Source organism: Lissotriton helveticus, chromosome 12 (genome assembly GCF_964261635.1).
Source record: "Lissotriton helveticus chromosome 12, aLisHel1.1, whole genome shotgun sequence".
Classification (NCBI taxonomy): Eukaryota; Metazoa; Chordata; class Amphibia; order Caudata; family Salamandridae; genus Lissotriton; species Lissotriton helveticus.
The window spans coordinates 795,957,156-795,971,440 of NC_136073.1; the positions used below are offsets into that span (position 1 = coordinate 795,957,156).

Genomic DNA, 14,285 nt, shown 5'->3' on the forward strand with positions numbered 1-14,285 from the left:
CAGCTTACATTTGTCTCAATTTTCTCTTGTTTTAGTCAACGTTACCCCGAAGAGTGCTAATATAACCTGGACTAGTCCACCCAATCTTCCGACCCATGATTCAGCCATCGGTGGCTTGGTCGGTGTGCCAGGCATCTCACCACATTGAAGTAAGAAAACATATACCCAGCTGTTTTCGATAAAGCAGAGTCAGAAAACCCACAGATGTCTACACCATAATGAGTCGCAGTTGCGACTTGGCACTGTAATCCTAAATTGCTGTCAAGTTTGGTGTCGAACCTAATGATACTTCAAATTGAATGAAATAGGAAAATGCACTATTTGAGACTCAATGTGGTTTTCCATTTCCTCATCTGAACAGACTAAGTTCTAAAATTGTCAAAGTTCTGGGCATGACTCAGCACTGTAACCCCTATAAGAAATTAATATTCCACTTTACATTCCTGGGAACCCAAACTTTTCAAAATCTTCAAATCATAGGTACATCAAAAAAGAGTTCCCCAGTGTGCCTTTTATAAAACTTGAAGAGTCCCTTGAAGCACAAGAATAAATATTACTTTAGCAGCGGAACATATCGATACTCACTGCTCATTACCTTACTGACTAACTTTGCTCTACGCGCAGGGGTCTCCAATCTGGTCCTGGAGGGCCGATCCATGCCAGATTTTGTGCATATCCCCATTTAGATACATGTAGTTATCAGGGCTCGAGTCGGAGTACCACGCGGGTGACGGCATCCCCCCACTTATTTTACCGGGGGAACGCCATCCCCCTGCCAAACAGCTGGACTTCACTCTTTGGCCTCTCTGGGACGAGGAACTCAGCACCTTTTGTGATGTCACTTCCTGTCGTGACGTCACTTCCGGTGACAGCGTCCCCCCCACTTCTTTTTTTACGACTTGTGCCCTGGTAGTTATTTTAAAAATCTGGCATGGATCTGGCCCTCCAGGACCGGTTTGGAGAACCCTGTGGCTACGGCATACCTGCGGATGCATCACTTAATAGCAAAAGACAAAAAAAAGAACACTCATTTGTTTTTGTTTTTTAAAACTGGAATATCTACCCACATACATTGAAATGGCTTTGTGTGGGCATGACATTTTCTGAATGATTTATGGTTCAGGAGTCGGAAGAGACGGGTTTCTGCAGACAGGGCTTAAAGTATCAGGAAACCGGTTATTTAGTTGCAGACACAATGTTGTATGTTTTGTCACATGACTCTTTTTTTTGCTCCCGTGGACTGGCGTGTTAAAGGGTAAGTCTTCGATTCAGGCAACACGAAGTATTATTTGATGATAGATAAAATGTGATTACTGCACATTTTTTTGCAGATGAGTTTATATACTTCAGAAAACTCTTCTGAAATAAGTGAACCTTAGATTCATAGCATCTATATACTAGATTGGAGAACATTTTGAATAAGTGCAACAAATATAAGGAATGTCCTAGTAATTTACCACCATGTTCTTGCTAGCCTTGCTATATATCCAACCTGTGTCTTCCACACACTGCTGTTTTATTGTAGCTATACCTCGGAAAATGACCATAACACATAGGTCAGTCAAAACAGTTGACAAGCAACGCAGAATTTAAAGTGACACAACCCCTATTTGTAAAAGAATACCACAGGGAAACTAGTCTAGTTAAGAATCAGAAATACAACTTAAAAGTGTTCCTCAAACCCTGAAGAAGGCTAATCACAAATCAAGGAATAGCAGAAACATTTTACCACAATAGCATATTTTTCTGCAAGCTAAAAAGCCTTATGTCATTCGTGACAGTCAACTGCAAAGGATTATTACTCTGTTCACACTGTTTCACAAGTCAAGCTAAGCATGTGCAGTGGAATTAGTTTTTACGAAGAATGTGAGGGCGAACCCACTGTAGTCCTGAATGAGCTAGTCAATGTATACTTTTGCAGGAGATGAGAACTGAAAGTTACAATATGTTTATTAAACCGTATTGTTTTAATGACTATTTTATTCTTCCTATGATCAAATTGTAGTGTTTGTTCTTTCGCTGTATGTGAAAGTCAAAGATCATTTCACATCAGGAAAAAATGTACTAATCATCACCACTTCATAAGATCTAGTCTACCATATTCACATTACTAAGAGTCAGACCTCTAAGTAACAGGGAAAGGCATATTAAGATTTGACCTTTTTGTCAAGAACTTTTAGTAATATTTGTAAACAAGCAGATGGTACATTGACACACAAAAATCAGGTTGGAGAGGGCGATTCGGCAGACGACAATGAGGGAAAATTAAAAAAATAATTTCCCCTTGTCGTCTGTCAACATCCTCCCCCCCTCCCCAAGCTGGCCCCACCGCTCTTACCTGCACGGGCCGCGACTGGGTTGGACTAAAGGGTTGGGGAAGAGAGGGAGAGAGTACAGGTTCTAACCTAAATTCCTAATGATAGCCTGCCGCGTCATCAAAAGAGCCATCACTGAACGATGATATCTTGTTGTTTTGCACAAGTCTACCATGTTCTCCACCGTGCCCGGGGCCAGTGTAATGGCGTAAAATCAAACCCTGCTGTGGCACGTAATGGACAGCATGAGCACAGTGAAAAAAGGAGCATGAAACATGAAATCATATGGTGGAAAAGCAAACAGATGTTACTTCGCTTCGATCCCGCGGAGATCAATTGAAGCCACGTTTTGCCAAGTCTGATCCAAATTAGCGTGTGCAGATTCTGTCATTAAAATAAAAGGCTCCTAAAAATACATAGCATTCCTTCGATTCTTATGTAGCAGTTTAGGGGCCACTAGCTACAGCCGAACTGACGGGGCAGTCTACCATCCTGTCAGGCGGGAAGTGTCTACTTAAAGGCTGAGGGGCCCACTGCGTGCCTGTCCTTATAATCCATAGTATGGACTGGAATTTCATTTGTAAAATGTATCGACCAGGGCCTAATTTATATCCCAGGAAGAAAACCAGGGCTTCCACCATCTACAGCCCCTGCTAGGTCGGCCAAATACTAGTTCCTGTGCTTACTACCAAACATTACACTGATTCAAGTGTGATATTTTCCTCTATCGCACATCACCTAGAGTTGTAAGGATGGAGTAGATGAACTATTTCATTATGTTTCTAAGTATATGACCTGGCAAATACCGGCTCAAAATAAGCACTGGCGTGGACATCGAGGGACCCTCTAAACACCCCATTTAAAGTGAGCCGAATGACTCACCCCTTATTGTTTCCAAGGTCCTTTTCTGCAAATATATTATGGCTTGGTAATAATTTTATTTTCACCTGTCCTAGACTATGTGGCTCAGAGCATTCACATAGGCATCAAGTTAGCTAGCTGGCATCTGGAGAGCGTTGTCAGGGCAACCAGCCATGAGGCAGCCAATTACTTGAGAACATGACGAATAAGGTTACATTGATTCAATTGTTGGTAGGTGCAAGTAGCAATTTTTCCCTATCTCTTTAAGGGAATGCAGCGAGCAGCACAAGCTAATCGCAGTTGGAGCTCTGAAGCCGTGAAGGACAGGAGGTGAACATTTGGTTGGTTCAAACCAGTTGGCACTATCTCGTAGTTCATCGTGTCCGGGATAATGATCCCGTCCATCCCCATATAATGTCCTTATGGGGTATTCACAATTTCCATACAAGCCTGCCTACCCATCAAGTTGCCCTGTTGGACCCGGCCTCATGGCGTGGTCCTACCCCTCCCGCATGGCGGGCCCAGGATGACATCGGCCCTCCACCCAGCATCGGGCAGCCCTTTTGCCCGACACTGCACGCCCCAACATTGCTGGTCCAGCCACCATCCCGGACCCCCACTACCAACCTGGCTCCAGCGTGGACCCCTCACGACCTAAGCACGAGGCCGCGCCCGACTCCATCTTGGGCCCACCACGTCACGACTCACGACCACGTGGCCTCGGCCCCGGCCCAGGCCCCAGCGCAGCCCAGACATCGAGGCACCAAGATCCACCCAGGTGGTCGAGTGGCCACTCGACAGATCCCGGAGAAAAGGGGGTTTCGATGGCCCTCCAGCCGTCCCCGGACGCCTGGTTTCGATCGCCCTCCAGCCTCCCTGGGCGCTGGCTCCACCCCCCTGCTGGGTGTCTGGACACCATCATCCCGGCCCCTCTGACCCCCAGGCGCGAGGGTCCGGATATCAAAGGACTCCAGTCCTATATCTGGGCCAGCCCTGGATTAGAACGTCAGTTGTATCCTGGACTGGAGAGCCCTGCTGACGCTGTCACGGCCGACCCCAGAAGAACTCATTTCCTGTAACCTGAAGAGAACCTGAGAGCCTGCTGCCGCTGCCGCGGCCCACCTTTGCCGAACCATCTTGAGAGCCTGCTGGCGCTGCCGCGGCCCACCTTTGCCGAACCATCTTGAGAGCCTGCTGGCGCTGCCGCGGCCCACCTTTGCCGAACCATCTTGAGAGCCTGCTGGCGCTGCCGCGGCCCACCCTTGCCGAACCATCTTGAGAGCCTGCTGGCGCTGCCGCGGCCCACCTTTGCCGAACCATCGTGAGAGCCTGCAGGCGCTGCCGCGGCCCACCCTTGCCGAACCATCTTGAGAGCCTGCTGGCGCTGCCGAGGCCCACCTTTGCCGAACCATCTTGAGAGCCTGCTGGCGCTGCCGCGGCTCAACCTCTCGGAACCCCCGGCTCGAGGATTGAGAGCTGTGCGCAAGGTATCCCTGCCTACACCCCAACCGAGACTGTCCCGCTACCCTGATCCCCTCTTGCGAGACTTTACAGACCCCTCGGTCTGCTTGTACATATCACTGAGAACCAGCAACCTTTATTTCCTGATAAAGCTTACGAACTCGACTTCTGGTGTGGTGTCCATTTGTAGTGTGTGGTTACTCTGCTGTGCGATCCTAGGAGAGGGCCCTCACCCAGGAGGCCTCTCAGTAACGCTCGGCTACTTCTTGACGGAGAGGTGGACCTAGGGGTGGTCAGTCAGACATCTTCTGCCTCCCCCGGGGTCGCCTTTCTAACATGCCCACACTTGGTGTTAGTCGTCATCTTTTGAATTATATCTGCCCGAGACTTTTTAAGGCTTGGGCAAAGTGAGCTCTGGCCCGGGGACCTAGCCTTTCAGGGGCCCCCTCATAGAGCCAGTTCTGTTCTGCAAAGAGTCTTGCCCGGAAGACCCAGAAGACCTTTAATAATTTTTTAACAAATTGTTTTAAACGCGGTTTCCCTAAATAATTTTTAATGTGGGTGATGTGTGAGTCTTTTACAATTTGCAGAGAAATGTTGTGTTAATGTTTCATACAACATCCATGTTTTTTTTTTGGTATTTTAGATCGAAACAGGACCTGACATATTAGAAATGGGACGGTGTCACAGAGACTATTTGCAGTAATCTGAGTGACCTGCAACCTTGTTACAATATTGAGAACACACGTCACTGTCCCTGAATATTACATGTAAACACTTTTATCATTTACATGAGTGCTCCTGTGCACTGTTAGTGATTTGGCTGAAAAGGTTCTGAAAGAGTTGAAAGTGGTTCTAAATGTAAAGCTGTTTTGAACAGGGGCCCCAAAATACGTTTGGCCCAGGGCCCCCTCATCTGCCCTTCTAAAAAAGGACCACGAATCCATATACTTCAGAAGGTTACCCTCTACAATCCATTTGTTGTTTCAGAGGATTTATGTTTTTATCTATTGTGCCAAATCGTTAAGTACGTGAAAATGTCACAAGTTTCAGTCTGAATTATTTCTAAAAGCTATGGATTTTCAGCTATTATACTCCCCAATTTAGCTCAGACCCAAAGGCTGAAAATAGCTGTTCTTGAATTACAATTTTCAACAACATTGTCTGAAATGTTTAGAGGCAGACAGGGAAATTGCAGCATAAACAGGGGTAATAGTGTAGCACCTTTCATTTGCCTGTCTTCACTCTGGCAGCTAAGCAGTCAGAGACATTCAGGAGAAATTCTTGGAAGTAAGGGGTATTAACATCCAACCGCACTGGAATTTCTGAAAATGTTATCTTGTACAAAGAACAAAGTTCCCTTTGTGGAACTACCTGTTGGCTCTAAATAACTCTCTCAGTTGGAAAATTGTTCTGTAACACTAAAGCTTAAGGACACTTTAAGAAACAAGAATCTTGGGGGGACACGCCCCAAGTCCCTCTATCTATGCAATGTGAGGTGCTGTTAAAGAACTATCCAGTCCTCCCTACCTTGTCTATTCTATCTCCCCCCTCTCTCCCTAACGATGGTATTTCCCTTCCCCTTCTAGCACTGGAGGGATATTCCATCGTTGACAAAGCGGGTGTTGACAGTTAGAATGTGTAAAATCGCAATGCTGGAACGTGAATGGAGAAAAAAAACAACACAAAACATAATATAATGCTATTAAACTGCCTTTTGTGCTTAAAGGCGGCCGAACACAAAACGGAACTGCCGTCTCTATTTCAGTACAAAGAACCGCCTGAGGGAACGACCGAAGCTTCTCGAAACATGAGCGCTAGGAGGCAGTTAAACTGTCAAGTGAACAATTCGAAGGAAGAAAGAAACCGTGTCTGCCGGTGTTTGAAAGGCACGTTAGCACTCAAGAATGAGGGACGGCCCTGTCACCCACGACAGCCGGAAATCAATACTCCCGCCCAGCACTGGGATCCCAGCAGCAGGCGGCTGAGCGGGTTCTGTACTCACCTGTGACCCTCTGCAGAATCATAGTACCGAGACGCTATGCAGAACTTCCTCACACAGGTGACTCAAACAAGTCCAGTTTGACACTTCTGCATGCCCTCCGCTCACATTTTGCTTTTGCTCAGTACATTTTTATTTTTATTTCAAAAGGTAACTTTATCTTATTTGTTAATGGCGGTGTTGAGCCGTCCAGGCCCTGACATGGAAAATATAGGAGATTGGTTAAGTAGCAGGGCTGATTACACTTATCTAACCCCGTACTCTCTCCAAGGGACAGGCCTAGAAAAGATGCCACATTGTGCTGCCCTGTTCTCCTCAGAATTAAGTGGCTGCAACAGTGCATTGATGCTGACAATGAGAAACAGATGGTGACCAAGTTTGATGTGAAGTTTCTCCTCCCTGAGATGAGGGATGTATTTTTTTCAAAAGTCACGTGCTGGTCAGGTGGGGTTGTGTAGTCTCAGTGGACATCAAAGTGTACTTGGATCCTTCTTAAATCTGAGCAGCGTAAAATAACAGCCTTCAAAGAGCGGTGCAGGTGGTGAGGCGCGTGCATCATGGCCCCTATGAAGAAGGACACACATGTGTCTCCCTGGAAAGGTAGAGACAGGTGAGAGAGGCACATGTTATTATATATGGGGCCCTATTGGAGGTGGCAAGCAGATCCCAGTGGACGTGTACCTGTGTAGAACAAGAGATGTGAGGAGGGCCGGACTGGGAACCAAAACCGACCCTGGCAAAGTGCTCGGCCGGCAACACTGCAAAAACGGCCCTGTAACAAAAAGGTCCCCCAGGGGCCAAAAACCTGCCTCCACCCTTGCGGCGCACCGGGGGATTGCCCGGTGCCCCGGCGGCCAGTCCGGGCCTGGATGTGAGATGAAGCTGGTTAAATATGACACTGTGGAATAACGTAAACTAAAGGCACTCCTGAGAGAGAAGAATGGCATATGCAGTGTGCAATTATCTGCAAGGATGGCACAGTGGAAATCAAAAACAAAACTGAGGCACGTAAAGTGAAAACAATATATATTTAAAAGAGCTATAAGCTGCATAAGTCCACAGTAAGTGAGTAGAATGCTAGTTCACAATGGCGAGATACATGCCAGACTTTCAGGCTATCAAAATGGGAAAATATACATTAAATACATTTAAATTAAGGAAGTATCACCTTGAGAATTAAACATGTAGGCCACTGGAAGGAAGAGAACTTCCTTTGTGTAAAATGAAGAAAGACTAATATCTTGGGGGTAATAGAAATTAAGAAAACACTCTCATTCAATTTATGTTTGTTGACACAAAACTCTACAGGTGTAGCCTAATCTACATGTAGGAATTGGATTCAATACCAGTTTTACATGCATGAGGTGCTTGTAGTTTATTTAAAATTTAAAATGACATTTTTGAGACAGGTGGTGGCCAACTCACTGAGTAATATATTTTTATACAATTAATTTGAAAACAGTTAAGGGGGAAAGGCATTAGAAATAACTGCTCACTTTAGAAAAACACAGTCTTGCATTGTGCACTTTCTGAGAGAGACTAGAGGCCATACTTTCGGTGCCACCACACTGAAGCAAAATTTGGGAATTTGATACAGGAGAGACAGGGGGACGTCTCTGACTTCAATTTCTGAAGAAGTGAATTATAATGCCACATTTCAATCCATTAACAAATGAGCACATATCACGTCAAATGTGCCCTTTCCGCTTCTTTGCCACATGGAGTAGATTCGTTCCATATTTTCCTTCCATCCGTCTTCCACTTTTTACCTTTAAAGTCCCCGCAATGTGAGACGCCAACTGAAGCCTACAGGCTTGGCATCTGAAACTTCCATTTCTACAATAATTTATTGCAAATATGCTACTGGGCATTTAAGTCTCACCACTGCTACTTCCAGTGAATATTTCTTCATCATGGAGCAGAACTTTGCTGGCAACAAAGAAAGAGGACTGGCACTGCAACTGTTATTGTTAGTTACTGCCTCATGCTCTGGTTGTGATTGGTTGATTAAAAGCCAATGAGGATCAGTTTGTAGGAGATTTCCGGCCAGGTTTAACCGAACAAGCACAGAACAAAATAATTTGAGCACTAGATCTACAAATAGGAAATACTTGGAGAGCATGCTCAAGAAAGTAACACAACTTGTCAACCTTCAAAGGAGCAATGGAGGCAAGACTTCAATGTGGACTTTAACGCTCTTCAAGACAAAAACCAAGACCTCACCTAGCCCACTTATATGGAGGGACCAGATACCTCCAACAAGCAACCTCAATACATCAAATAGGCCATCGCCAGCCTGATAAGAGAATCCTGCAACCTCCGACACACATCTTCTACCACATCCAATGGAAGACTCCTCAAGGGGTCCCAAACCGAACAACTTTCCAGTGAAAATGCCAGCAAAGTGTCACAATATCAAACAACTAAATAAAAAAAAATCAAATGCTATTCTTCCACCTTTTGTTTCTCTTTGTACTTTCAATGTTATGTAAACACTGCTGAAAGATGAAAGATGAATTTATGTAGTTTCGCTCTTTTTCTTCGATAACACTGTGGACGCAGTCTGCGATCCAGCAGCTGATAAAGTTATAACATGGCCATGATTTGACGCCAAGTTCCAGGACTGTATTCTGCGTTGCACAATCTCGAATAGTGTGGAAGTCTGCGCCACATATTGCGATTTCATTCCTTTGAGTAATATCAAAATTTCTAGTAGGCTCCTGTCAACAGATCTTCTCAACAGTAAATTCCCACAGAGGCCTTTTTCCATGTTTTTCATCAGTATTTCTACTCTCACATATATTTGTTTTCATCTATATGGAGCGACTTGACACCAGTGTCCAGAAGGATCCGAAGACGGACATCAAGTGACTATCAGAAACTTTAGAAAGGATCAGACATCTTTGAAAGTCAAGGATATCTTTGAAAACCATCTATATGAAGGGCCTGCTACATATAGGTGGTAATAACTCATGGCGACAAGATATTCACAGTCAACAAGTTTCAGGTTTTCTATCTAAGGTGCAGCAGCAGGGCGCGCTTGTTGGTTAGCAAAGCGCTTTTAATATCATATACCATGTAATACTTGTTCACTTGCTGGTGGTGGTGTTTTTAGGATAGAGTCAGAGCCAACATTTATACCCAGAGGTCCAATTGTTAGCAATAATACTCTAGCTCGAAGTGAGCATCTCTTTCCGCACTCTCTCAGCAGAACCTGTGCTCTATGCATGTCTCACTGCCTTTGCTATCTCTGTCTCTGCTGCCTGGCTCCCTCTTTTCTCAGTAGTTCATTCTCTCGCATTTATTCCACCTCTCCCACAATGTTCTTGCCTTTCCTCCACCCTCCCCACCTGAGTGTTCGCTCCGTCTTCGTCTTTCTCACTCCCCCCAGTTGTTGTTGCTGGTTTCATTTAGTCTCTTCCTCTAACGTGATTGGTCCCTGCTCTATCTGTCCTCTGGCCCCATGCTCTCTACAAGCAGTGTTATCTTAAGAAGTATTGGATCCCTGGGCAATACTTATTTTGGGGCCCCCTGTTCGGAACAACTTTGAAGTTTATTACACATTTTCCGCCATTTGAAGCATTTCTGAATCCAAAGATTATATTTAAAGTTTCAGAAATGGGGTTACACAAAAATTGATTTATTAGTTCTTGCCTTGTGCCCCACAAATTCTTAGCATGGCACTGGATAGAGATAGAAAGAGTGAGAAGCAGAGGTAGTCAGTAAAAGGGGAGTGGTTGAGGGGGAGAAAGAGAGGGAAAGGAATATCACTGGGGGGCGGGGCCGGTAGGGGTAACTCTTGCTCCCCTCCTCACCCCACCTCAGCATTACCTCCTCTGAATTTTTCTCCCTATCCATTTTTCAGTTTTAAATAGCGCTTACTCGACCCGAAGGTATTGGAGCGCTTTACATGAGCACCAGTTACATTACACATGAAGCTCCTGCCCTCCCTCGCTCTTCCATTGTGTGATTGTGTGTGCTTTAGCTTTTTTTTTTTTTTTGCAGATTTGTATAGCGCGAACTCTGTTTTCTCTCTCTCTTCTCTCTGCACTCCCTCCAAAGTTCCTCCGTCTCCCTCTCCCCGCCTCGACCCTTCTCTCCAAGCCCTGCCTCTCCACAGCACCCTGGGCTCGGCTGTGGTATGATTCGCATCCCATGACGAGAAACCGACCAATCAGCGGCGAGGAGGGGGGCAGGGTGACCTTGGCGCCGGTTCCATTCATGGGAAGTAACTTGCTCCCGGGGTAACTCTCGGTCACAGACTGCACACAGGCACACCGCGCCCCAGCGGTCTCACAGTACCCCCAAAGAGCCCGGCTCACACCACAGACCCTTCTGTAAACACGCGCACAGACCAGATCTGACCACCTCCGAAAGCCCTCTGGTGAAAGTTGGGCGTTTGCACGAAACATTCAACATTTTGAGTAAAACAATTGAATGTGTTTGAGCAGGAGACCTCGAATAACAAGACTGTATTTATTTAAAAAAAGAAAAAAATGAAAGAAAGAAAATAGGTGTCTCCTTAAAAACCCTGACCACTAACCAGTGAAAGCAAAATTCACTGGCTGAGATCTGCTCAGAAGACGCAGACACCCCGAATACACCCCCTCCCCCTTCCCCCGCACACCAGGAAGCAGACGATCTGTTCTAAGAAAAGTAGGAACTCACTTGAACTTGAAAACGTAATTGGGGGAAAATGTATGAACGCTCACAGCAGGGGACTGGCAATTGTACTGAAATGAATGAGCGCGTGTCCCAAATGAGTGTTGTGTGAGGCCCCAGTCATCAATAACACCTGATCCCCTACAAGTGATTTTGTGTGTAAACACAAACAGGTCGTCTAGAGACGCAGATGTCTCGCCTCGGACGTCCTTTGGGAGAGACGCCTAGAGGCACCAAACCCGGGACACTCCCCTCACACATGGCTCCTCCTAGCTGCCACTCAGGAGATGCGCTGTCTCTAACATAAACACAATCACGTCTTGTAAACTTCCCTGACTGGCCTCTCACCTGTATCCAACTTCGGGCGCCCCCTCTCATAGACGCACCCACAGGTGAAGTCTAAACAACAGACGCTCCCATTCGGCGGATATCCCTACTCCCAGGAGACACCCTCAGACACTCAAAGAAATCCCATCTCGTGAACGCCACTCAACGGGGTGCAGCAGGTGCAGTGGCACCAGAGCCCAGAGGGGCCAACCAAATCTTGATTATTACTGTATTGTACACCTCAGAGAGCGGTATTAAGGCCCGGTCCATCTGTCTCAGCATTCCAGGCGAATTCTCTCCCGCGTGCACCGCACACATCTCAGAGCCATCTTCTAAACACCCCCACGCTCATCCCAGGAAGCCCACTGACAGATGGCCCCTCTGGTGGGTGTTTCAGCAGACAAGCCTCTCTCAGGTACCCCGTTTCGAATACCCCGAAGGTCCCCCCGTCACGCACATCTCACCTCTCACGTCCCTCTAGCGCTCACATACCCCAGGCGCCAACTCAAGCACTCACTTCGAGGTGAGGCTACGGACATGTATTTTCACAGCTACCTACTACATCCAGCGCTCTGAAGCCCTGACCTACTCAAGTCAAGTTCGCGCTAGATAAGACAGCCAATGAATAAATAAAGGCGAATCTTCTCACGCGTGCACCCATCCCACAGATACCCTGCCTCGCCTCTTTGAAACACAAAGAGATCCAGTGACAGGAACTCCGTGGGCCCTCACATACACCCCTCCCGATGGAACCTCCCAACAAACGACCCCTTCTCGAGATATTCCTCCTTGGGCTCCGGTATCACTGCACCTGCTGCACCAATAGTACCCACGCCCCGAGGCAAATGCATCCTCTCAGACGTCAGTGCTCACAGACGTCCAGATACGTTCCAACTCAGCTCTCTCGGAGGTTTTCAAACCTACAGATGTACAGCGCGCTCTGAACACCCGGTGGGTGAAGTTCGCGGTATAAATACCAACTAATAAATAAAATAAAATCTTCGCTCATACATGAACGAATGCGAAAGTTACTTGCACCACTTCAAAAACGTTTGAACACCAAAAGTTACAGTCTTCTCAGGGACGCTCCGGCCCTCACAGAAACCCCTCTCTGCTGGATTCCCCCACACCAGAGACATCCCCACCTTGTATGGAGCCCCGGACGTCACCTGTCACACAGACACCTTCTCGGACGTCACCGCTCCGAGAGGTCCACAGACACCCTCAAGGGTGAGACCGCTCCAGTGTGAATTCAGTCACAAAGGCGCCCACCTCACACAAATCCACCTCCCTGCCTACAAACATTCCGAGTTCGGAATAAGACACCCATATGCCCGTCTCTTAAGCCTCATATATTCCTCCGAACTCTCTGAAGGTTTTGAAATCAGTAAAAAGAAAAATAAAGAAAGTTCTGTGTCCTGCTGACAGCTGTAATCCTGCTATTGAAACATCCCTGTTAAAGGTGAATAAAGCAAGGTTAATTTGTATCAGGGCTGCTGCATATCCACCCACTCCCCGGGCACAGAAGGGGCAATCTGAAGTTCGTGGGCACCCCTCTGTCAAAGCTGCATGAATCCGGACCTAAAGCCAGGACGCGAGACTTGATTGGTGAATCTGCTCAGAGTGAAGTGCCGCAGGGCACACGGTGCGTCAGCCTTACCTGTGCTGGAGGCGGGAGTCTGAGGGCGCACCCCGGGCAGGGCCCAGGCGCAGAGAGTCCAGGACAGTAGGATCCAGGTGACGCCGCTCCTCATGGTGCCCAGGATCAGTCTGTGTGTGTGCGGAGCAGGCAGGCAGGGAAGCTATAGGGAAAGTCCTGAGTGACAGGGCCTAGAACTTAAGAGAGGGGCCCAATGAGAGGGGGCGGCGGGCTGCCCTCCCACGGACTGCCCCTGGCCACTCCCCCCTCCAGCCCTCCCCTGAGCACTTCCCTGCCTCCGGGATTTGCTCCCTCGACCCTAATCCCCTCCAACCCTCAGAGCCCTCCCAGGGCGGGGGCTCGCCTCACCCCCCAAGTCACCTCACCCCTCAGCCTTGAACTCTACCCAGCCCCTGCCCCTCCCCCACCTGCTGCCTTCCCAGCAGGGCTGGTGGTGTGCCACCACCAGAGTGCCAGGGTGCCTCATGGCAGTGCAGTGTGTTAAACTGTAGTGCACACTGCACAGTGTCTGGGTGTAGTGTGCACACGCACAGACTTCGAGCAGCCGTGTGAGCTCCATACTCGTGCACACACTGCACCAGATTGAAACACCGTGTGTTAAAGTAACTCTGATCGCCCGTGTGCTGCTGAGTGAGCCGGCAGTGGGTGGGTGGTGGGTGTGTTCCTGCTTCTCGCCCGGGATTGGCTGCCGCGACTGGGCGCTGGCGCCTGCTCACGCGAGAAACCACGCGGGGGCGAAGCGCTGGGATCGGCTCCTACTTTCCAGGAGTCGTGTGAAAGTGGTCACATTAGCACACGATTGGAACTCGTGAGCTGCGACGGCCCCGGCCAGGAGCCGGGAGGAGACAGCACCCCTGGAGAATGTGTGGGGCCAGCGCCCTACAAATGCGGGACCCGCTCGGGGGTTCGGAGAAGACTTACAGTGAACACGCGATGGAAGGAATAGAAGTCTGTGGAAAAATCACAGCGAGGGAGTAGATAGGGAAATAACATTCAT

General features: G+C 47.7%; 1 protein-coding gene across 1 annotated transcript in view; it reads right to left on the bottom strand.

The window, feature by feature from the left end:
• LOC144799048 (lipoprotein lipase-like) overlaps nt 1-13,444 on the bottom strand; it is a 74,604-nt gene extending 61,160 nt beyond the window's left edge. Inside the window, exon 1 of the mRNA XM_078670210.1 lies at nt 13,289-13,444. Within this exon, the coding sequence (XP_078526336.1) occupies nt 13,289-13,382 (94 nt within the window). The 5' untranslated portion in view covers nt 13,383-13,444. The remainder of the gene's footprint in view (nt 1-13,288) is intronic.
• Between the last annotated feature and the right edge of the window lie 841 nt (nt 13,445-14,285).